We start from the raw sequence: 24,388 nt of genomic DNA, 5'->3' as shown, positions 1-24,388 counted from the left end.
GACCAATTAGGATGAAAAGAGTAAACAAGTAAAAGAACTGGAGAAGGTTTCAAGTGAAGCCAGAGGACACAGAATAACCGCACAACTGTAAAACTCAAAAGGGATAGACAGAGTGCAAGTATAAGGACAAGAATATATCCCCTTATAGTTGTAGGGACTCAGTTTCCCTTGAAAGTACTGACCCTTGAGTGAGGCTCAATGATAGAAAAAAAAAGAACATTAATAAAAAAGAAAAATGGTAAAAGAAGAAATCTGAGTTAGGGCAAGAGCAGGAACAGAAAAGGAGATGAGGGCCAATATGGTGGAGCAAGAGACTGAGTTGGTGAAAGAGGACAGAAAAAAGAATTTACAGAGTGGGAGGAGAAGAAAGAAAAGAACAAAAAAATGACTTTGAAGGGCCTCTTTCAGACTGTACCTCTGCTGTCATAATACACATTGTGTGCATCCATGTGCAAAACCAAATACCCCTGTCACAGCTAGCTGAAGGCAGACCCCCACGACGCAGACTGACCTCAGGCCACAAAGACTAAGTTGAGCTCCCTGACCTCCTGCAGGGTTGAACTCCAGACAGTTCTATCACAGATTTCCCCTGACCCTTTTTTAAAGATGTTCAAATTTGGGAGCTCAGAAAATCACCCTTTATAACCAGCCATGTCTCTGTGGAGTAGGTCCAAGGACTGGCACAATCAGGGGATGTGAGAGTTGGCAGGGGGTGGGGAGTGGAAAAAAAAAGCCCGCCCACGGCTACCCTCCTAGGGCTGGAGCAGCAATGGCGGCTCCCTCAAGAGAGGGCACAGTTATCCGACCAATGGGCTGGGTCCAGTTGGGCAGAGTGAGATGCGATGTCTGAGCCATGCTTATATTTTTGGTTGGCATTTTTGAAATATACTTTCTTGAAGAAAGTAGACAATTTGGGATCAAAGTAAACAGTAAGACTAGAATTGATGCTGAGCATAAATAACATTCCGAGCTATGAATAACACTTCTGAATTATATGGTCTGAAACACTGTGTGTGCATATTGCTGTTTTCTGTTGGATATCTTCCATTTGCAGATAGTGCCTTTTTCAGAGTGTCACTTCTGTGGTGACCTTTGAAATCCTTCAGCCTTTTAGGCACTCTTGATGCCGCATCAGACTGTGTGTCCAGTACATAGCACTGTACCCTGCATGCATACAGCTGTCCAGCTGTCAACAATTGGTTTCTTCTCACATTTACACAGCAGCAGAACATCTAGATATGTGATCAACAGTATTGCAGTTCTGTATTCAGGTACTTCTTGTCATTTTTTTAGTGTCATTTTTTATGTCTCTTCCTCTGTCCTTGCTTGCTTATTTGCACAGTGTTCAATCTAATGAAGTAAATGCAGAATAAATAGCTGTCAGTTCAGTTTATCTTGAGATTTAGCTAACATAATGGCATATACAAAACCCTAACCAGCATTAATTTACTTGTTCAACACATATTTATTGCCACTTACATAGTGCCAGCCTTTGTTCAAAGTGATAACGATGCAGAGATGAACACAGCAGATGGAGTCTGCCCTCTTGAAACTATTAGACAGGAACACAGGCATTTGTAGGGTCATGACCCAAGTTCAGGGAACTGTGGGAGCACATTTCCTGTTATCAGATAGAATTAGGTCAGCTACATGTGTCAAAAAAGTGGTAGTGGTTTAAAAAAAGAAATATTAGAAGAAAATTTAAAGAAAAGTTTCTCCAAAATGAATGGCTGAAGGTAGGCAGAATGAAATGCTACAATCTCAAGGGATTACTTCTATCTTGTTGTGGTGGTATGTGTGGCATCTGTGCCCAAGACACCTTATTGTCCAAGATGGCTGCTCCTGCCCCTTTGTTCACATGGCACCAGCAGAAAGAAGGGGAAAGAAGAAGAGCAAACTTCCTGCCTTTAAAAGACTTCCCAGATGCTTTGAAAGTCACTTCAACTTACATCCCATTGGCCAAAACTTAGTCACATGGTGATGCCAGCAGCATTGAAAGCTGGGAAATATATTTCTTATTCTAAGTGGTGGGAAGAAGAAGGAATGGATTCTGTGATATAGCTAACAGTCTGGGTTTCTGGGAAAATGGTTGCCAAAATTGTGATCTGAAGTAAATAGGGTTCTGAGAATTGTGCCCTGGTAGGAGAGTGTTCTAGAGAAGAGGAAAAGCTTAAGGAATTGAACACTGAAACTCTTCTTTCGTCAGTCATGATAACTCATGGCATGTCAGTGCTTGTATTTTTCTTGGGAAAAGAGATGTTGTTCAGGTTATTTCAGAGGAAGAGGAGTGGGGCTAATTTTCAGTGCAGGAGCCTCAGAAAGGTGAGGAGGGTTTACAACAAGTTGATAGTACGCCAGCAGTATTGACTCAGGAAGACTCGTACTTGAGCTAGTTCAAAGAAGGGAGCACTCATTCAGAGAATATCCTCAGCTGCCGGTTCAAGGGACAGTGGGGTCACATTCCTTGTTTCATTTGCATCAGAGAAAAGGCATATTTCATTGAAGTGCCATGAATCTGGAGAAACATTGAAAACATATATATGTTAAATTCCCAATACCTGTCTGCTTTCAGGCTTCTTTAGTTTTTATGCCCTGCATTATAAAATTGATCTCTGGCCTACTTTAAACAAATATAATAGCAAGACTTGTTTGATTGTTATTGTGATAAATCCGCAGTTGCCTCAGAGGAAAATAACAAATACAGTAAAATATTTTAAACTTACTGATAAAGTATATGACATTTCGGAAGATACGCGTTTTTATGATTTTCAAACTGTTTTCCTCTTGTAGTTTGACTTTTAATTCTGCTTTTTTGTCCACAAAAATGAATGGAAGATTCAAATAGTCCAGCCCATTTAAAAACAATCATGCCTGCCTTGAAGAAATTTTATCTCTAAAGTGTCTATTTCCTGATTTTAAGATCATATACCAAATTTAAGTTTAAAATCATCCAGAAAGAGAGTATATTAAAAAAACACTGGTCTAGATCTGTAATTATTTACATTCTTATACATCTTTTCACATTGCTTCTTAAATACTAATCAGTTATAACTTTTCTTTTCCCCAGGAAAAGGAGTTCGATGGTTGGTGGTTGGCAGTAAATTTTATATTAGGTGGGACTAGAGAAGATTAAACCAGTTTATTTTGTGTTCATCTACGGCAGGTTAGCAAGAGCAAAATTTCTAGATCTTATTTGTCTTGAGATCAATGTGTCTTGAACTGACAGTTTAGGATAGATTATTAAATGGAACCTCATCTTTGAGTAGTATTTCTTATGTTAGATTTTCAATTTTATAACACAGGAGAAATTATTAAACTGTGTTCACTAACCTATTGTTTGATTTCTATCTTCATACTAGGTAATAGAACTTCAGTGAAGTACATGATACAATTCAGTTCTTAAGGTCACTTCTAGGCCTATAGTAACACTATTCACCTGATTCAATTTTTACGGTTATCTCCATAAATAATAATCAGAATCTCTCACCCCTGTGCTATCCAGTGAAGGTCAGCAAGCATCCATTCCGATTCTGAGTGAATCCAGATTTCGTTGTGAACACATCACAATCAAAACCCCTGGCTCATTTCTGACATATGTGCTTTCTCTCCTTATGATATATTTTGTTGTTAAATGGCATTCTATAAATTGCTAGTTTTGATTTAAAATAACAGTAAATAAATAATCATATGGATATTCTAGACCAACTATACAACATTTGATTATTTAAGTCCCATCTTCCTATTGGCCAAGTCACAATCCAGTAGGTAGCTTCATAAATAGAGATGTGTGGGTGGAGTACCAGGACACCTATGCTGTGAGAAGAGAGGATGCTGCTCTTACTAGTAAACTGGTAACCAAGGGGCAAAGGCAGGGCACATCTCTGCTTCTGTTCTTTCATGAGAATAAATGTGACTGTGAGCAGCAAGAAGGTTGGAGGGGAAGATGATCAGGTGATTGAGAGAGGACATTAACAGAGGTTACTATCACTCTTCTGCCTAAAACCCTTTGAAAATGTCTTCTGTGAACATGGACTACATTGGGAAGAAGAAAAAGCATCCGGTAAATGATTTTTAAAAACAATCCTCCACTGGTTCTTCATAGCAAATGCCTGAACATGACCATGGCCTATAGACTTCAAGTAGCCCCTGTTGCTGTGTTCACCTGTAGGCTACCATACTCTCCAGTCCTTTTTTTTCTCTTTCCTTCAGCACAGCTTTTCCTCTGTGCCTCGTGCTCACGCTCTTCTCCCTGACTCAAGGAACTTTCCCACCCCTCAGGTTCTGCTATTAATTTCAGTAAGTTGTTTGGATCGTTGGTTCTTTGGGTAAACTTTTTGAGAGACCTACCAACTAATGCTATCTGGCATTTAGTATTTTGTTTCTCCTGTAATGTCAGAGGGAGGCAAGAAACTGTGCACTTGCTCTGGTGCACTGATTCCGAAAGTCTTAGTCGCAGTAGTGTTCTGTAGTGTTTCGCAAGAATGCTATTTTAAAAGCTGAGCTTCCATAGTAAATTGTGTTTCTTAGATTATAGCTTTATCCTCTTCTAATTAATATAATAAAGCTTAAGTTTGAACTCTTTCTTATGTTTCATACACACATACAAACATGAATTACATTCAAGTACAACAGCTGAAAAACCAGAATGTTAGACTTCACATTTATGCTGAACCATTTAATCTTGTCCTTATGGATAAGGAACTGATGCCCTCATGGGTAAATCACCATTTTCTGGAGGTACCAGGTCAGGAATCTGGTCACCTGTTTCTTAACTTCTAGGTGAATTGAATTTTCAAGCAAGGAGAAACATAAAGGGACCTTGCCATTTGAAAGGAAGAGACCCATCATGCTCTCTTTGTAGCAGGGCTCAAGGCTTGGCCACTGTGTCCTGTGACCCTGTGGCCCCTGCTCCCCTGTGCCTCTTTATGTTTCTATGCAATGGGACTCTGATTGGGTCAGGGAGTTGGGAAGACTTTGGGACAGACAATAGTAGATGACAGTTATTTTTGGCAAATACAGATGACTTTGCATACATAGAAAAAAATTCCCAAAAGAGCCAGGCTTGGTGGCACATGCCTGTAATCCCAGCACTCGGGAGACTGAGGCAGGAGGATCTCTGTGAGTTTGAGACCAGCCTGGGCTACACTGTGAGTTCCAGGTCAGTCTCAACTACATAGTGAAACCCTGTCTCAAAAAAACCCAAAAAAATTCCCTAAAGTTTCTGCAGAAGCAGGGAAGGCCTTCAGCTTGTGTAGACCCTTTAAGCTGTCTGAACCTGAATAGTGTGGAAAGTAAGACATTTGTATGTAAGTATAAAATGGGGAAGGCAATCTAAATCACAGCCTAACTCCAATTGAATTACCTTTAAAATGGGCTAAATACTGTTCGCATAAGAAACTACAGACAAAAAAACCATTGTGTGATCTTTGGGAAAACCAGTTGAACAGTGTCAACTTCCCTATAAGATGATAATGATCTTTCCTAGTAGCTTTGCATGTCAGTGGTAACATATGTTCAATGACTATTGAATGTGATCGTTGTTATTATACTACTACAACTACTACTGTAATTATTTTTACAACTGTTAGTAAGTAAAATGAATGGTACTACTGCTACTGTCACATGCCAGTGGCTTGCAACTGAGTATTCTTTTCTGCTCAGTTAGACAACAGGCAAGAGGGCTTTACAACTGATTTACAAAAAGCTGTGAAAATTCTCATGCTGCATAATGCTTATGATCATAGCTTCAAGGGAATTAAGACTACGTTCTAGATGTGACATCTTAGACAAGCCATTTACATGCTTTGATTATCTCATCTATAAAATGGGAATAGTACATCCTATCATATGTAAGCAAAGGTTCTTGTAAAGATTAAAAGAAATAATCTAAGCACTGCTTAGATCAAGGCATGACACTCAATGAGCACTCTGTTTCAAGCTATTAATGTATTGAATTTTCATAACTACTTTGTAAGATCTTTATGTTATGGATACTAGATCTAAGGCTTATGATTTGTCACATTAGAGAAAACTTCAAAGACCTTCTCTCCTTTATTTCCTTCCTTTTTTTTTTTCCTTTCATCCTTTCACATATATGGATCTATTGGGCCGGGTTGGGATACAGTAATTCTGGCTTACTTGATTAGGGTATTATCTGATTCTTTTTTTCTATCCCCTCTAGCCCCAGGTCCTTGCCAGAGCACTTGCTGGAAAGTACTTATTCATGTGTCTTACTCCCAGTGAAATAAAATGATATTGCACTTTTGTCCTTTGTGACTGGCTTACTACTATTTACTGCCCGGTCCACAGTCTTAAATTCTTTATTTGAATATGCACCTTTGAGAAATCATTAGGGTCAATGAAGTAATAATCAATGTTTACATAAGTGTTTATTGGACTTTTCTTTATCATCTTTCAGGTCTTATAGAAATTTGCCTGATGCACCCCCTTGATGTGGTGAAAACCAGGTAAGGTTCTGCATGAACAAGTTTTATTGACTTTGGCTGATATCCAAATTAAGATCTGTCAGAACACTAAATGCTAGAACTTGTCCTGAGCTGGTAGCTTTTCCCTATAATGGCATTTGTATTTGCTTTTTAAAGAAAACATTATTTGACTGGTAAAATGTGAACAGTGAAAAGCATTTCTCGAGAGAGGTCATCTAAAGGTATGTAATATTTTATTGACTTCACATGACACCAATAAGATATGGTTTGCAGCTATACTGGTAAATGAGATAGATTTATCAAAATGTTGTAAAAACTAAAAACTTTATGTAGTGAAATATGACAGGAGATTTTCATTATACATTGTTTATAACAAATTGCTGTGTAATAGCCAGCATTTTGGTGTGAAACTCCAAAATTTCAAGTAAGCTTCTCAAGTGGTGCCAAAATAATTTATTTCTATAACTATTTGCCAATGCAAAATGCCATATTTCTAGGAAAATGTATTTGCTTTTAAAGGAAGATATAAATCAGGACAATTTATTAAATATAATTGCCAAGGTTTCAAAAATGGCACACCAACCAACCAAAACAAAACAAACAATAAACCAAAATACCATGTGATAGTTAATATGATCTAGAGCATTTTTTAAAAAAAATGTTATCCTTTGTCTGAATTACTGAATTCCCTATTTTGTCAAATTAGAAATGTTTAGGGTATAATGAAAAGTTTTTTTTATTCATATTTTATAAAAATCAAGGTTGGAGCCTAATAGCAAGCAGTACTATGCAGTAATGGGGATGGGGTGAACAAATCATTACTGCCTCAGTTAGCAAATCGTTTGTGAGACAGCCCAGTCATTGGATGGACGTGTTCTTTACCTAGAGAGGCTGCAGAATTAGACTGGTTGGTGAAAGCAAGAGAAAGTGATGGTAGTGTGGAAGTACTATTATATTACTAATAGAGGTAGAGGAGATGGGAATTTGGCGTCTAACCAACTTTGAAGGTGCTATAACAAAATGCCACAGGCTGGGTAGCTGATATAGCAAACATTTATTTCTCAGTTTTAGGAAGCTAAGAAGTGCAAGATCAAGGTTGAGACCAACTCAGGTCTTGGTGAGGGCCTTCTTGGTTATCACATAGCCTCCTTTTAAATGCATCCTCAGTTGGGAGAGGTAGAAACTCTGTAGTCTCATCTTTTTCTTGGGAAGCCACTAATTTCATCATGGGCTCCACCCTCGTGACTTCATCTAAACTATCACCTCTCAAAGGTCCACTTCCAAATACCGTCACACTGGGGATCTGGGCTTCCACATATGAAGTTTAGAGGGACACAAATATTCCATCTGTAATAGCCTTAAGTAACTGAACCAAAACAGAAAGAAAAAGGCAAATTATATTTGAATTCAAGATGTATGCATCCCTATTTTTTGCAGGTTTCAGAGACAGAATGTAAACTCACTGGGCTTTCCTTTTACATTCTGTGCTAACCTTTTGTGAAAAGCCAAAATATTTTTGCTAGTTTCACTGAGGAATAAATTTCCTTTTTTCATTTAAGGGTGATTTGCTAAATTAGTGAAGTGTTCAAAGGAGTATGGAGGAGAAATAAAATAACTTAAACAAGATATGATATTAAAATTATGGTCATTCACTCATTCACCCAATCTTTCATTTATCCATTCACCAAACTCACAAAAGTGAGTATTTAGTGTGTGGGTTGAAGGCTAGTTCTGCCCTTCCAAGGCTCACAATCTGAGGCGCTATTAGAAGTCTCATTATAAGGAACTTCAAAATTGTTTCATTTCACTGGGCTGGCACTGAATCACATATATTTTGAAATGGATGTTCCATGTAACTGAACCTTTATATACTCTTTGTTTTATTAATATTTTCATGAAAATGGCATTTGTTAGATTGGAATTGCTCATATGCCCTTGGCTAATTTCAAGGGAGAAGGATAATACAGTCCTCCCAGAATTCCAGGAGAGAGAAACTGGATACTGGATGGTATTTGACCTGCATAGCAAAAAGTATACTGAATAAAGACCCCAGTCATCAAGTAAACTAAAACCCAAAATGTGTAACTGACTGTGCAACAGAAGTACAATATCCCAGATGGATAGAATTTACCACTTAGACCATTAACATAGTAGTTACAGGTAGTGCACAGGAACAAACAGAAGTATTGGCATCTCCTCACTTGTACATTCTACATCAGATGACTACTTTGTGTTTACTGGGGATTGAACTTAGGGTCTTCACACTGAGCTACGCTGCCCACTTTTTAAAGTTTGAGTTAAGATTTCACTGAGTAGCCCACGTTGGGGTCAAACTTGTGATCCTGCGGCCTCGGCCTCACAGAGTGCTGGGATTATTGGCATGCAACCACCACCACCAGGCCCAGGTTCAATGACTACATTTTAAAAAGGGAATGAATTCAAGGAGCACAACTGATCATTTACAGTGTGAAATAAAATGCTTTAATAAAGAATTTGGCAATAAATTTTAGACTGTGAGTTTTCATTCCACAAAGAATAGAATTAGGAGGGGATGTAGCTCAGTGGCATCATACCTGCCTGGTAAGTGCAAGGTCTTGTGTTCTATCCCCCAATACAAAAAAAAAAAAAGAAAAAAAAAGAAAAAAAAAAAAAAAAAATCATACCTGCCTGGTAAGTGCAAGGTCTTGTGTTCTATCCCCCAATAAAAAAAAAAAAAAAGAAAAAAAAAGAAAAAAAAAAGAATAGGATTAGGTACAAATAAAACTCAAAAAAGAGAAAAAATACTAGACTACAAGAACTCATTTTTTGGTCATATTCCTGCGCATAAATACTGTGGAAATAAGCCATGTCGAGATTAATTCCGCCAGCCAGTGATTTGGCTCAGTGGTTCTGCTGCCTGTCTCTCATACGCAAGGGCCCAAGTTCGACCTTCGGTACCAAAAACAAAGCAACAACAACAAGATTAATTCTGATTAATTCAGCGTGCCATACTTCAAGTAGTACCATCTAAAGAGAGAAGAAAATAGCCCTCAAAAATCTATGAAGATTCTATCTATGGGATACCTTGTGTATCCCATGCCCCAACTTAGTGCCTGCCACTTAGTGCCTGCAACAGCTTAGAATCCAGTGCCCTTCAAATTCCATGTAATTAAACAGTGACCTGCTAATGTCACTAGTACTAAGTATTTTTATAACTTATCTTATTCATTTTAATTTTTCTCAAAATAGTAATTGTAGGGCTGGTATTTAGCTCAGTGGTGCTGCCGCCTGCCTTGAAAGCACAAGGTCCCGAGTTCAATCCCTGGTACCACACACACACAAAGTAAATGTACATTGTATGAAAATAAATCAAGAGGGGCTAGGTTTTGTTGCTACAACATCAACAACAAACCCCAGATCTCAATAGAATACCAAGATTTTTTTTTTTAATCTCATCTCCAGCTCATGGCCAATATGAATAGGTATCTTAGCTGCTTCAGATTGTCATACCAAAATACCGTAAACTGGGTAGCTTATAAACAGAGAATTTTATCTCTCACAGCTATAGAGGCTGAAAGTCCAAGATCATGGCAGATGCAGAATTACTGCTGGTGAGGGACCATTTCTTGATTCACCTTTTCACTGTGTATTTATATGGTAGAAAGGGCAACAAGGCAACACTCTGGGGTCTCTTTATAAGGGCACTAATTCCTTATAAAGTGAGGAGGACTCTAACTTCATGACCTAATTACCTTCCAAAGGCTCGGCCTCCTCACACCACCACACTGTAAATGAAGATTTTAACATATGGAGTTTGTGGGAACACATTCAGACCATAGCAGTGAGAGACTTTGCTCACAGAAGTCATCAAGACTTACAGAAGCTCTGTTTCAATACATGCTTTCACCAGCTCTGTGGTAGGAAGTATAAAGTTCAGTGGTTTAATACTGGCAATTGTAGCTTTCACCAAAAGTGTCATCTCCTCCACCCTATTTAAGAACTAGTCATTTGAGCACACCTGGTCAACCAGAAGGGGCAGAAGTATGATCCTTCCTGCTGGCCTGAAGGAGGGAACCTGGGTGTCAGTATGCTGCAGGCGTACTTGTCTTCAGCCTTGTACTCATAAACACCATTCCTTTACACCCACTACTTCCCAATCCAGAGGCAAGCCTTTGTCCTGTAGTGCTTCTTTTAGAATTTGCTTTCGTATTTTAAATTTCTAATGCTTATACTGGTATTGAGTCGCATATATGTCCTTTCTGGAAACTCACAAAGTGACCTCATTTGGAAATGGGGCTTCTGCAGATTTCATTCGTGAAGATGGGATTATACTAAAATAGTATGGCTTCTAAATCCAATAAGGCCCTGTATCCTTACAAGAGGAGAGAAGACTGAGACAGACATGAAGGGAAGACAGCTACATGACCCTGAAGGCAGAGACTGGAACTATGCAGCTGTCAGCCAGCATACACTAAGAATTTCTGGCAACCACCAGAAGCTAGGAGAGAGGACTGGAACAGATTAGGAAGCTAATGTAGCACACTTTCTTAATTTGTCAATTTTAAATGTTATTCGTGACATTTATAATTGTACCCTGTCCCCACTCCCCCTGCCTTCATTTGTTCCATTATTCATCAGTAATCAACTGTTTCATTATTTTTACTATGCAAACATTGTTCATGGCTGAACCATTGATTTATTTTCCTGGAGTTAATCATTGCCTCCTATTTGCATTTGTTAGTTCTCTATCAGACTATTGCTAATTACCCTTTCTCCCTGAATGCTTCTACAGGTTTCATTTCACAACTGTTTTTCATATTGTCAAACTAATAACAAATGACATGGTAGGGCTTGTTGAAGGTGGGTTTTTTCACAGTCATCTGACTTATTTTGCTAGGCACCGCTTGTTTCCCTTCCAGTGTCTATAATTGAGGATATTGTTTCTCCAGTTATGAATCTTTCACTCTAGAGTGTGTGTGTGGTAGAGAATGGAGAAATGCGCATCGTTACTGTATTTCTAGACCACTGTCACCCTGCTTCCTGCTGCTGTCCCTGGTGGCCTCCAGGCTGTAGCTGCATTTGTTCAAGCTTCACAGAATAATCCTCACATGTGCAGAGAGGAGAATACATACAGATTGTGAAGCGGCCTCCTCTTTTTAGTCTCCTATTCCCACCTTCCATAGTATCCATGGCGTTTCCAAGGCTCAGGCTTCCTGAGGGTCTTTACTAATGTCCTCTCTTCTAGTATTTAGGGTGCAACTTTCCCTGTCTGCTAAAACCATCCTCCACTCATTCTAATCTCACAAAGAGGTGTTGACCGTACATGTCCATGGTTGCTTCCTGCCCCATCCTTTTTGTCTTATGAGTTTCTACTTATTTATAATTATTGTTCTTAGATGTATTAGTCAGGTCAACCAGCAGAATATGTTCACTCTGAGTATTTGAAACAATGGAGATTTAATGCAAATAATTAGTTACAGAACTGCTGCAGAGCCAACAGAGGTCTATGAGGCAACCCAGAGATTAGCAATAACACCAGCAGCCCAGGCTGGCTGGACAAAGGGAGGAGGTGGTTTTGCCAGAGTCAGGGCTCTAGTTACCCTGGTGGAAGCTAGAACCAGGCTTAATCTGTCTAGCGCCAACAGAACTGCAGAGCAGACCCAGCTTTTGCTAGATCCGTTGCCTGAGGCACAGAGCGGTGGGCAGAAATCCTCACTTCCTTCCTTCTCTACAGCCTCAGGCTCCCACCTACCACTTGTTGAACCTATAGATGACAAGGAGGCTCTGTCTAGAAGAGTTCAGCCTCACACAGTTAGGCAAAGCAGAACCCGGGAAGAAGGAGAAATGGATCTGAAGACCAACAAAACTGGACTAGCTGTCACTGTGGTAGCCTTTAAAGGAAACCGAGATAGGCATGAGTTTCCACTCAGAATTTTGAACGGAAACGTACACTACATTGCAAAACCTGATTTGAAAATATAATTGATAAATCTTTTATGGAGAGATTTCAAGCTCTGAGGCACTTGAAATGTGTAGAAAATAGCTATTCCGCTCCATGTAAGCTTTGCTCCAGGGGTAGGCTTATTGTGAGAAAGGCTAGCCACATCACTGGCTTGCTCTAAGTGTCCCCATCTAATATTCATTCAAGTTGCTGTACACTTGGCGGTTGTGTAGAGTCAAGGTCCTTTCGGATTCTCCCTGGAGACACACATCACACAATTTTACAGTCCTGTTTATACACTAACAGAACTTTGTGTGTAATTGAAAGTGGACCCTACCCAATAGGAACCCAGTTCTACAAATGACAAAAGCCCCCATTTACTTATATGATCAGGAAGATCCAAGGGTATATTTTGGCTTCCTGTTTTCCTGGGATTCGAATAAAATAATAAGTAATATTTCACTCATATTCTTTCTCTTTTCCACTTGCCCTTTAGAGTTTTTGTCCTGTGTAGTTTCTCTCACCTGGCACTGTGTTGTCCCAGCAGCTCCCCGCGTAGTGATCCTTGGTGTTTATTTGTGTAGAGGTGAATGACTCTGCCTCTATAATGCATCTGCCTGGGTTCAAATTCTGACTCCTCTACTCATTGCCTGTGTGGCCTCATTGAGTTACTTGGCTTCCTGAGCATTAGTGCCCTCATCTCTCAGTGTGAACAATAATGGTACTCACACTTTTATGAGGGATAAATGAACATACACATAGATGAACACACAATCGTACACACTTGTGAAAGCATGGTGTTTGGTCCTGGGTTAGCAAAGGAAATGAAAATACAAAGACAAATGCAGTTTTTAAGGTAGTCAGGGAAACAAAGGGAGTACATTAAGTGTGGAGAGGGTGAAAGTTTAATAGGCAGTCAAGCAGCTTCAATTTTCCAAGCCAGAATACTTGCGTCATGTGAGCACTGCATTTAAATTCTTCCTCAGAAAGTATTTGCAAGCAGAGATTCCTCCTGGGTCTGAGTGCAGAAGAACATTGGTTTAGTGTGTGTTTCAGTTGATGTCATCCCACACATCATTTTAGGGCTGTGTGCTGACATTATTAGGTATCCCTGTGGATACAGTGCCTGGCCTCCAAGAGGTGCCCCATGGATATTATTGAAAAAATGGTGTTTTGTTAACAACCAGAAATACTAACCCAACCAGTTCTGTGACCAGCTAGAATGTCTAGAAAGTGACTAGTAGGCAGATGAGGTGTCTTTGTGGAAAAATGGAAGATTCCACGGAAGAAGTAGGAAACAAGAATTGGTTGAAATAAAAAAGGATACATTACTTGACAACATGGTGGACAAAACCAATTCAAGCCTGTGATAGAGTCTCAGAGACTAGAGCGAGGCAAAAACTTTTCCATTAGGTGTGTCCAGGCAAGAGGCAGGCAGAATGAACCAGGAGAGATGGGGCCCAGTGTGCTGAGGGAGCACATGCAACAAGCTCTGAGCTGGAAAGCAAAATGCTGGGCTTCACCTAAACAGTGAAGAACAAGGGAAATACAAGACCTAACAGGAATAATTTTAAGTTTTCCAGGAGCTACAGTTAAAGAAGCAAAGAGAAGCAGATAAAATTGATTGTAATTATATAACTTCATATCTCCAAAACATTGTTGTAGCAACATGTTAATCTATATAAAAATGATTAAATAGATATTTCCCATTTATAATGTTAGGTATTTGAAAGCTGATATCTAAGGAGACTAGTCCCTTGGAAGGGGTTGACAGTTGCAAAGAAGCAGGGTCCAAGGTAGGGGACATTTTACTGCATCTCCTTCTGAAGGTTTGTGCATGTATGGAGAAAGCGGCATTAAAAATCTGGGAGATTTGTGGAAGTCACAGGAAGTCTGTGCAAGTCATAGTTTGAGTTTACATCTCTTTGGTGTTTTTTCCCAAGGAGGGAAATGGCCCATTGTACTTGAGGAAGGCAGAATTACCGAGGTGTTCAGTCACTTTCACCCTAAGTAGTTTCCCTAAGTCATTCGTTGTCATTTCTCCTTTGTTTCATTTTCAAATGGGCTATAAATCAGGTACAAACAAAATAAATCAGTGATTCCATGAGGACTGATTTTGTAAAAGCAGAACTCGTCCAAGACCTGCATCTTTTCTAGTGGGTGCTAGGGAAAGTGAGAACAGAAAAAGCAACTTCACCTCTTCTTATAGATATATAGTCAACAGGCTTCTGGGGAGTGAATAGGCCAGTAAAAAGCCCAGCTTTCATCTGTCCTCCCATCAGGACTTAACTTGCGTAGGAAAAGTCTTCTAATACTTCTTTCAAAACATATTAATCACTGTGTGAATTCTAAAGACTCACATGGGTTGAAAATTTGGCATCCATGCGTGGTTATATATGAGTTTACAGGGCTTTTACTCAAGCTGTTGAGATTGATTTACACATTCTATCAGTGGCTCCCAAACCCCAGACCTACTGAATCAGAAACTCTAGGGCTGGGGCCTATCAGTATTTATGATTCGTCTGCAGTGAGCCCGGACTAGTCATTGGGTCAGCCTTTGGGAACCATTGCTGAATACCCTATTGGCAGTTTCGTAAAAAATTGTGTCAAGTATTTCTTTCTTTTTTTTTTTAAGTATTAAACATCTCATTAACCTGGGTCCTCCTTTGTTTCATTTATGTGAACTGGTTTGTTAGCAGTGAGCGGAAGTGGAAGAACAAAAAGCTTGCCTTGAAGAACTCTTTTTGTGGCTTGTGAGAGTGATATGGGAATATATTATCTATAGCCAGAAATAACACATTACGTCCTAGTGAGAGGGGTCACAGGGGCACAGATCAGAACCAGGAGATGGGAAAGGATCTAGCATTGGTCGTACCAGAGAGAAGGCAAATGGCCCTGATGGGTAAAAATGATTTAGAGGCATAAGCCCATCACAAATTTTATTAAAAAAGAGAAACCTGAGGACAGGGTTTGGTGAAAAGCTGCTTTATGGGGAGCCCAGCAGAGAGTGAGGAGCCAAAGCCTGGGAAGCATCCATGGCCCCTTTTACTAGGGAGGAGGGAAACACAGCAGTGAACTTTAAAATGAGCACTTAGTTCAGAGGGTTGAGAGGGGTTGTTGTGAAGCCTTTGGGGCCAGCAGAACCGTGGGGTGGAACAGGAAAGGAAAAATGTTTTCCCCAATAGATTCTTTTTGTTTCTTTGAACAGGAAAAGAATCCTTTTAGAGGAGAGAACAGTGGGAAAAGGTTAAGAAGGGGATATCCCAGGCTGTAGAGCCGATAGGATTAAAAAAAATCAACAGAGCAGCCGGGAGGGCTACTTCCATGTGTTAATCATTTGCTGATGGTATAAAACATTAGGATCACGTTCAGGGTTAGACCATGGTTATGGCTGGCTTCTCACCATAGATAGAAATCCAGGGCGAGACTGCTGTCATGGCTTTTTTCTAACCAAGGACAAAATGTATCTGAAGAAAAGCAAACAAGGAATAGAACCACATTTGTATACAGTGTATTTTTATTGGGACTTCGTTGGCTAGCCCAGTCAATCCATGGCAACTTGTGCTGGTATGAAATGGTTACAGTATCCCAGAGTACATTGTGAGTGTTGCTTCTACTTTGCTTTTGAAGCTTCCCAGTTATCATAGGGATTCTCTGGGATTTGCTTGATTTAATTGAAATATTATTTGTAGTTACTGAGCCAAAGCAATAAGGTGCTGGGTGGTGGGAGCCCTGCAACTCTATTAATTACACTGTTTTTTTTCCTTGCACTAATCAGTGAAAATTTTATTTGCAGAGTCAAAAATTTTTTTAGGTTCACAAAATGAGTAATGCAGTTGGAAGGGCTAGAGGTACAAGTTAGTTGTGCTCAGCATGGTACACATCATGGGACTGCCGTGGACACAGGTTAAATAAATAAATATGTGCTGTAAAATGCTATTTGCTCCCACTCAAATGCTTTATTATAAATTTACTTCCTCATTGTCTATGAGTCCATGGCAAATTTAAAAAGACCCCACATTTATATAGAAATTAATATAACCAAAGTATGACCCTAAAACTCAAAGAAAACAATCCTATTTTGTGCACTCCTTCAGAACGCAACATGTTGTCTACGTTCTGGGTGTGTGAATCTCCGGAGGAAGGTAGTGGCCTTGGGGATGCTAGACCTGGTCCTCACGGAGAGATGGAACACATCACTTCTGGGATTTTTACATTGGCAGTGTTCTTCTCTATAGGACAGCAGTGGTTGTATATGAACTTGGGGAGCTCAGAAAGGTGTACAGAAGGAATTCTTGCCCTCTACCTCCCTCACTTTTTGGTGGCCCTTCCACTAGCCTAAGCCCAAGCCCTCATTTGGGTTGGGTGTAGTAGCTGCCTTATCCCCAAGGAGTACTCCATGCTCCTTCGGTGTCAGCTTTGCTGCTGCTCAACAGTCTAATATTTTTCTAGTGGGCCAGTAGTGCTGAGGAAGAGATAAAGTACACATCAGAGGATCTGAGACATGGAAGAAAAATCAGTCCCAAAGATCTGTGCAGAAGATTATTGCTACCGAGGACTAAAATTATTTTTCAATTTTATTCATAAGGAGAAAGTCCTTTCTTAAAAAAATCCAGTCAATTCACAATAAAATAATGAAGTTATATAGTGTCCAATCACTTTATAATATTGAAACGTTTCCAAATTTATTTATGTACTTATTTATTTTTGGAAGTGGAATTCTTCTTTTTTTTTTTAAATCACTCTCTAGGGGAGCATGCTAATTTTATAACTCATATTGTGGAACATTTGTAAAGTGTTTATTCTCTCCTTAATTTGTGTTTTGTCTAGATTTTTAAAATAAGGATTGAGTGGCTCTTATGCCTCACCTAATTAAGTGGATTTAGGAGATGCCCCTTACCTAATCTTGAAAGGTGTGCTCTATTTTGATACTTCTCACTTCTTCTTCCGGCTGAATGGCAAAGGCTTCCTTTTCTAGGCTGATACCAGCCAGAAGAGAGGGAAAAGAAACAATGAGTCCTTCATGCCTGTCAATAGGGTTCCTCCGACTTGTCTTTTAAGCTGAAAGGTAAACAGTTCCTAAATGACTTTCTTATCTTTGCCATGGGAAAGTGAATGACTTCTGAAATAAGCATTGGCCTGAAGACCATTTCCTTTGCTCCTCCTCCCCTTCTCCATCCAGGCTTTTGTCCCAAATGCTTTTAAATTCTCAGCAACTTCACTCACCTTCTTATAGAGCCAGTACCCATCACAGGTTCCTCTGTGAGATAGATACCTGGCCTAAGCCATAGCTAAGATTCCTATTTGGGGTTATTATAATTTAATATAAGTAAGTACAAGAATCCTGTAAACTGATTTGGTATTCTTTTGAATTAGAAACAAGGAGGCTGTGTTATATAATCTAAGTGTTATATAATCAGAAACTTTTGTCAGATAACCCACTATTTTAAAGCAGTCATTTGGAGGAATATTTGGAACTAATTCTGTGTCTAATTTCAATGTCTCTTAAGTGCTATCTGAGTTTAGCTGCAACACTATGTTCAAAAAGGGAAAGAAGGACCTGGGGTGTAGCTTAGTAGTAGAACGTGAGCTTGGCATGCACCGGGCCCTTGGTTCAAGCCCTAACACCCGCCCCCATAAGTTAGCAGTGTTTATTTTTCTATGATAGTTATGTTATCTTAAATGATTTCTAAACTCTAAACAATCTGCCACCAGTAAAAACAAAATTCTCCTGTCAGGAGTGTTTGCCCCTTAGCTGCCTCTATAAAGAGCAGGTACCTGTCCCAGCAGGGCTGGGGTATCCTTAAAAATCACATGTTGCAGGGGAAACGGTTGAGATCCGTGCTCAGGGTCTTCCAGGGACGTGAGAAAACCTGACAGCAGTGAGAAGGAGACCGCTTCAGCTGAGAAAGCTAGCTGTGATCTGGCCTCGACCGCAGGCCATGCCCTTCTGTGGGAGGGCTGCTTGTGAGCTGTACGCATACAGTAGTAGGAATGAAGCTCAATAAAAGCTTGAAATGTTAGAATTCTAGCGCAGCTGGAAACAATGATTATCATGAATATTCTAGAATGCTGTTTGTTCCTTTTATGAAGCAAGAATAAAAATCATAAATGTCTTTCAAAACACAAAGTTGAGGCTGATAATGTAATATAACCTAGACCAAAAAGTGATAAAAAGTGTTTGACAGTCAACAAACTCTAAGAACATTCTTGTTGAGGTGGCTGAAGTAGCCTGTGTTGCTTTTGCCTTGCAGTCAGGGCACAGCTGAGATTTCATTTTGACGTAATGATGAAGTTTGCAAGATGATAAATAGAGCTGGATGCAACTTACATACTCTGGGCCAAGTTCCTACAGGATAAAATTTTCCCATTTGAGGGTTATTGAATATTTTCTCCAGTGAAACTCTTTTGAGTACCTAATAGATTACATACTTCCCTGTTATTGCAAAAACCATGTGAAATTAAATTAAGTGTCACCCATTTTGGGTAATCAAGGTCTATTTGGGATATACATTTCTTAATGAATAAACACACAACCTATTTAATAAGCTCATAAGATCTCATTCAATACTGCTAAATATTTTTAAAGGACTTTTAAGTGCTCCTGTATCTTTTACTGTTTAAATTATAGAAAGTCAATAGTATTCCCTGATTTTCTTTTTCTGTTCTAAGTTTGAATTGGATAAAAGGCACTTTTCTTTTTCTGCTCTCCTGAGTTTGAACTGCTTAGAATGCTTGTGAGCTCCATTCAGGAAGGACAAGTAAGCAGCTATGAGTCCGTGCTGCACACACAGGCTGTCAGTGTTGGGAGTGATGTGATTAATATGTGTCAGCCCAGAGGGACCAGAGGTCACGTGGGAAGATACTCATCATAAGCACAGGAGACCAGCGTTCCATGTCTGGGCTGTGAGCTCCAGCGATGTGAGAAGGGAACTGCGGAGGGACCTGGCTCCTCACCTGGAATTTGAGGCTATTCTCTGAGATGACCCTGGAGGTTTCTTCCGATCGGATACGTTTCCAAAACTATCTTCATCGTCTCAAACAGAGTGTCCATAGTTGTCCAGCAATGGGATTTCTCTGCTCCTTCTGCACTGGGCTCTCTCCTGTCTCAGGACCTGTGCATTTAGCATCCCTTCTCTTCCAGGAATGACTGGCTCCTTTGCAGCTGTCATACCTCAGTTCAATTGTCATCTCCTCAGAGAGCCTTCTCTGGCTGCCCCTTCTCCAGTGGCCTCCTGTCAGTCTTTCTCATTGCCTTATTTATCTTTGTTCTAGTCTCCCAAGCTCATCAGGTTTAAACATTTGTGTGTGCGTTAACTGTTTGTCCCCCTCTGCTAGAGTGCAGGCTTTCTGAAGGTGAGGGTCTCTTCCTCATCCTCAGTTATGCATTCATGCAGTGTTGACAAAAAATGGTGGGCAAAAAGTAGTTGCTCAAGAAATTCTTGGTAAATGGGCAACTGCTTAAACAGAGTTGAGAAATGGACACAGCATGTGTATTTTTAAATTGTACATTTGGAAAAATGAAACACAAAAGAAAAAACTTTGGTTTTACTCTAATCATGAGCCAGGCTTGACAAATCATCAAAGCAGATTTTATGGATATTTCTTTGGCTGTATTATCTGGGCATTTCCTATACCATAAGTGAAATTTTTTTCAGAATTGGAAATAATATTTATGTAGTTGGTATGTGTCAGGGGATTTTCCAGGAACTTTGCTCCAGCTGCTTCTTCTTTAATAATCCTGATCCCTTGGATTGTCACTTGGACCTGAGATAGCTGACCCTCTCTTTGTCCAGATCATTCTTCTCTGCTGAGATTCAAATTTTTTTCCTCTAGTCTAGCAGAGCAATGACCTCCCACCCGCTGGACTTGAAAGAGAAGAGCTGCTGTCTGGGGTGATGCTTAGACCTGTAAGGTGTGACAAATAGGCCAGCCTAGAGGCTACTAAAGAAAATGTTTTTAGTGCACACAATATGTATTTTTTACTTGAACGATTTATAAAGGTTGTTAGTGGTTTGTTTATTTTAGTGAATAATACTTAATAGAGTGGACAGTCATTGTAATCCTGTAGTTACGGCTTTCTGTTAGTTCTGTAAATTGGCCTTTTATTGATTAAAAGGTGTATAGACTTCATTGTATTAGAATTCATTAGATATTTTAAGCTTTTTTTCTTTTTCAAAAACAATTAGGATTAGTAGGGTCAAGAAGGGCTCCAGGCCCATTTTAAAAAATTTAATGTAGGACTTGACTCCCAAAAGTTATGCTTTCTCATCTTTCCTGCTGGAGTCTGAGAGAGTGTGGAGATATTATTAAGAAAATGTTTACTCCTATTTTCGAAGAGAAAATCTTGAAATAACTTTTAGATGGTTGGTGATATTTGGTCCTAAAGAATCCCAGATAAGCATTTCTGTTTTCCTGATACATAATGAAAATATAAGTGGATTATTTGACTTCCTTTTAGTGCTAAGTGCACAGGGAAACTATTAGGTTAAATAGAAAAAAAAATGACCCTGAAATTTATCCTCAGGTTGAAGAGTTGGAAAAGAGCTGATGTTGTTTTATGTTTTGATTTCTCAGAGTGTGAGAAAGCTGTCCCTGTTCAGATGCTTGCCAAGTTCTGGAGAACATTTAAAAGTATTTTTTGGGTAGCACAGGGAGATAGTCAGGGTCTTGAATGCGGGTGTTCCTGGTTTCAAACTGCAGCAAGGGAATGGAATCAACAAGGGAAGCTTTCCCAAATCAAACATAACTCTCAGGAAATGAGCCAGAACACCTGTGAGAGGTCAGGGGTCAGAAAATACAAGCTCGGGGTTCAATATTTTGATCTCATCACATGCACAAAAATGGTCATAGCCAGTGGAAATAAGAAAATCTGGACATGTGTGGAAAAATTAGGAATTAAGAGTTCTATCATTCTGAAACTCCTTTCTCCCATGACTGGTGTTTTAAATGATATTTTCAGAAGTGACACTGTAACGTTCTGGCGGTCTCTTATTGTTTAGGCATCAGGTTGAAGGAGTTGTGTACCACTTTCTTGTCACTCCCAGGGGTTCACTCCTGAGCTGGATTCTTTGAACGCCACTTACAAAGCTACGCAGGGTGGGGGCGGCAGTCAGAGATGAGGACACCACAGCCCTGAATTGCAAGAAGTTCCCTTCTAGGGGAGAAAAGAAGTTTTGCAAACGTTGCTTCAAGAGACCTCCTAGGGAAACAAGGGGTATATTTTCCATCTCATTTCCCAGCTCTAAATTCTGTGAAATCTTAATTTTTGCCAGGTGTCAAATTATAGCTCTCCCTGTCAACCACATGTGACTAATGATTAGCCTAATGACTATGCAAAGCTTGAAACTCACATTCACACTTTAACTTGTTGGCTACATTGTGTTTTCATAAATTGTGAAAAAAAAATCCCTTCCCAAAAGCCAACAAAAACAAAGGATAAGAATCTTAATTGCAGTGTCTCTGCAGTTGCTGATCGCGTAGGTGCTCCAGGAGAAAGAACAGAGGCCCATCTCCCCATTCGTAGGCTCGGTGGGCCAGCCCAGCCAATGACGACACTGCCTCTCTCCTGGGAAGAGCTAGTGATGTCAGCAGTAGTGGGCACAGCGATATTTGACCCTTCTGCTGCTTTACATACAAGCAGCTGTTCTCCTGTTCCCACTATCCACTGATGGAAGCACACGGCTGAAATCTCTGATCCTTCTTTCATCCCCCTAGATAAAGTAAACTGAAAATTGTAATTGAATGATGACCACTGGTCATTTACTGATGACCAGATGGGAATTTTCAAAAAGCTCACATTATTTTCTTTGCTTTGCATTTTGTGGAAAGGGAGCAGGATCTCAGCAAGGTTCTTCCATATTTACGCCTGACCCCCATGTAAGCCTTGAGAGCTCATAAAAACAAATCTGCCTCTCAGCCAGGCAATTGGTAATGGGACCCGGAGCCTCTCTCTGCAAGGTCACCTGTTTAAATAGACTCCTGCAGTGCTGCCTGAAAGGTGTTTCCATCCAAGGGCTGCTGGTTTGCTCCCTCCCTGGAGCCTTCGAGGAAGTCAGCTCCAGTGTGGGTCCTGCCCTGTCCTCCAGTGAGGCTTTTTGTTGCCCAGCTTCTCAGAGACTGATGATAAATGCTGAGGCAGGGGCCTCAGAGCCCAGGCCTACGCTATAGCATTTTTAGACTTTATGAACATTTTTCTTTAAAATAAAAACAGACTATATTCCATTTGACTACTGGAGTACATTAGACAGTCATCCAACAGTGGTTAAATGCAAAAAAGATTCCTGTGGAAATGTGAAGGCCGTAAAAACCATTGTGAAAGAAGATGCCAAGAGTTGTTCACAGGAATTCAATGTCCTTTTGCACCAGAAGTGAGCTTTTTTGGACAGCACAATGTACAAGCTCCTGAAATTACATGCAAAGAAAGCAAGCCAAATATCTAGGTCATAATCGTGGTGCTCATTTGTTCTTCACATCTGATTCCACATTTTCTGTCTCCAGTCTCCATAGGTCTGTCCCCTTCGTGCCCCTCTAGCCCACTAGAAAGCCCCTTCTTGCTTCACTTGGATTCTAGCAGAATTCACTTAATGAACAACCTTGTGTGCCTACTGTACTGGAGCAACCAGATGCCAGGGTACGGGGCTCCAAGGACTCCTGTGCATTGCTCTCCTCTGTGTGGCACAGCCCTAACCAGCTCCTCTCCTAGGTGATACAGTGACAACCTTTCCAACGTGGCACCCAGTTTAGGCAGGAAACAGTAGGTAAGACATCCATCTCCACTGTCTTGTCCTTAGCAGTTCAGTGTGGTGGTCGCTGCAGCACCCCATCCACCGGAACTAATCATCTTCATCATCATCCGCCTTGCCACCTATCCCTTATGCTGTGTCCGAACAGCCAGCACTGTTCAAAGCTGAGATCCAGATCAGGACTGGCCCAGCTGCTTCCCAGTCGAAGAATGAAGTCAGGGTAGAAACAATATACAAAAAGACAAACTCGGCAGGGAGAGCGAACAAATCCGGCAGTTCCTGGTTAGGGTCATAAAGCTCTTACTTCCTTTATGGACCAACAATAAATAGAGTCAGTCAGCAAACAGTAAACATTCCTCACTGCGCGAGTAGGGATTTGTGTTCAAAGACAATAGATTGGAGCATCGACCTGTCCTCCTTGTTCTCCCTTCCCTAAATTTAATGGAGATCCTAAAGAAACCTCTTTCTTTGTAAAGTGAGCCATTTCTTAACTTCCACTCTATTGACACTTTGAGCTGGGCAAGTCTTTGTTTTAGGAATCTTTCTCAGGCGCTGTACAATGTTTTACCAGCATCTATGGCCTCTGTTCACCCGATGATACTAACATGTTCCTGCTGAGTTGCCTCTGGATATTCCCAAATACACCTGGGAGACAAAACCATCGTATCCTTCCCTTGAGAACCCACTGGGTTAAATAGAAGAACTAATCAGTTGATCTCATGTAAAAGAGGCACAAAGGTTGATTTGCTAAAAGTGCCACAAATGACAGTGAGGCATCAGAGGATGTGGTGCTGTATTAAGAAGTTGCTCCAGAAATAGGGAGGCCTGTGATGCCAGAGATACTCATTCAATCAGCCTGGGGTGGAAGCTGACCATTCCCATTTCTGGCAGACTATGCTGATCTTGGTGGTCCTACATAGTACTGGACCAGACCTGTCAGAGTTGATACTTGATGCTCACTGCTGAGGTAGCTACAGATGAGGCAGAAACCACATGTTGTTTAAGATTTCTCTTCCTTATCTCGATTTTTCCGTTTGCCTCTTTCTCATTATTACTCACCATCCAGTGTCATTTGGCCTCTGTTTCTCAAGATATCCAAGATGCTGCCTCCTCCTTTGACCTGTCCCCCTTAGGACCTTTATCCAACGTTTCCTGTCATTTGGTACCACTCAAATTGTGTATTTGACTGTTTGCTTTCCAGGCCCATTTCCTGTTCCTGAATTTAACACACGCATGAGTCAAGGAATACTAACAGGGTACCCATCTTCTGGGTACTT

General features: G+C 40.2%; 1 protein-coding gene and 1 long non-coding RNA gene across 3 annotated transcripts in view; one reads left to right on the top strand and one right to left on the bottom strand.

The window, feature by feature from the left end:
* The window catches only part of Slc25a21 (solute carrier family 25 member 21), a 474,275-nt gene that overhangs the window by 271,050 nt on the left and 178,837 nt on the right, over positions 1-24,388 (top strand). Inside the window, exon 2 of the mRNA XM_010632665.3 lies at positions 6,419-6,467. Coding sequence (XP_010630967.2) covers positions 6,419-6,467 — 49 coding nt within the window. The remainder of the gene's footprint in view (positions 1-6,418; positions 6,468-24,388) is intronic.
* Positions 7,511-18,332, bottom strand: LOC104868051. 2 transcript variants are annotated; one of them, XR_781952.1, is made up of 3 exons: positions 18,145-18,332; positions 17,267-17,345; positions 7,511-7,812 (listed from the first exon to the last, which is right to left on the bottom strand). It is a non-coding gene; the product is annotated as an uncharacterized LOC104868051 (long non-coding RNA). The 2 variants fall into 2 exon arrangements; XR_781951.1 differs by lacking the exon at positions 7,511-7,812 and adding an exon at positions 13,263-13,384.

The sequence above is a fragment of the Fukomys damarensis genome, unplaced genomic scaffold, assembly GCF_012274545.1.
Source record: "Fukomys damarensis isolate Sample0158 unplaced genomic scaffold, DMR_v1.0_HiC HiC_scaffold_17, whole genome shotgun sequence".
Taxonomy (NCBI): domain Eukaryota; kingdom Metazoa; phylum Chordata; class Mammalia; order Rodentia; family Bathyergidae; genus Fukomys; species Fukomys damarensis.
This window is presented reverse-complemented; position numbering and strand designations above follow the sequence as displayed.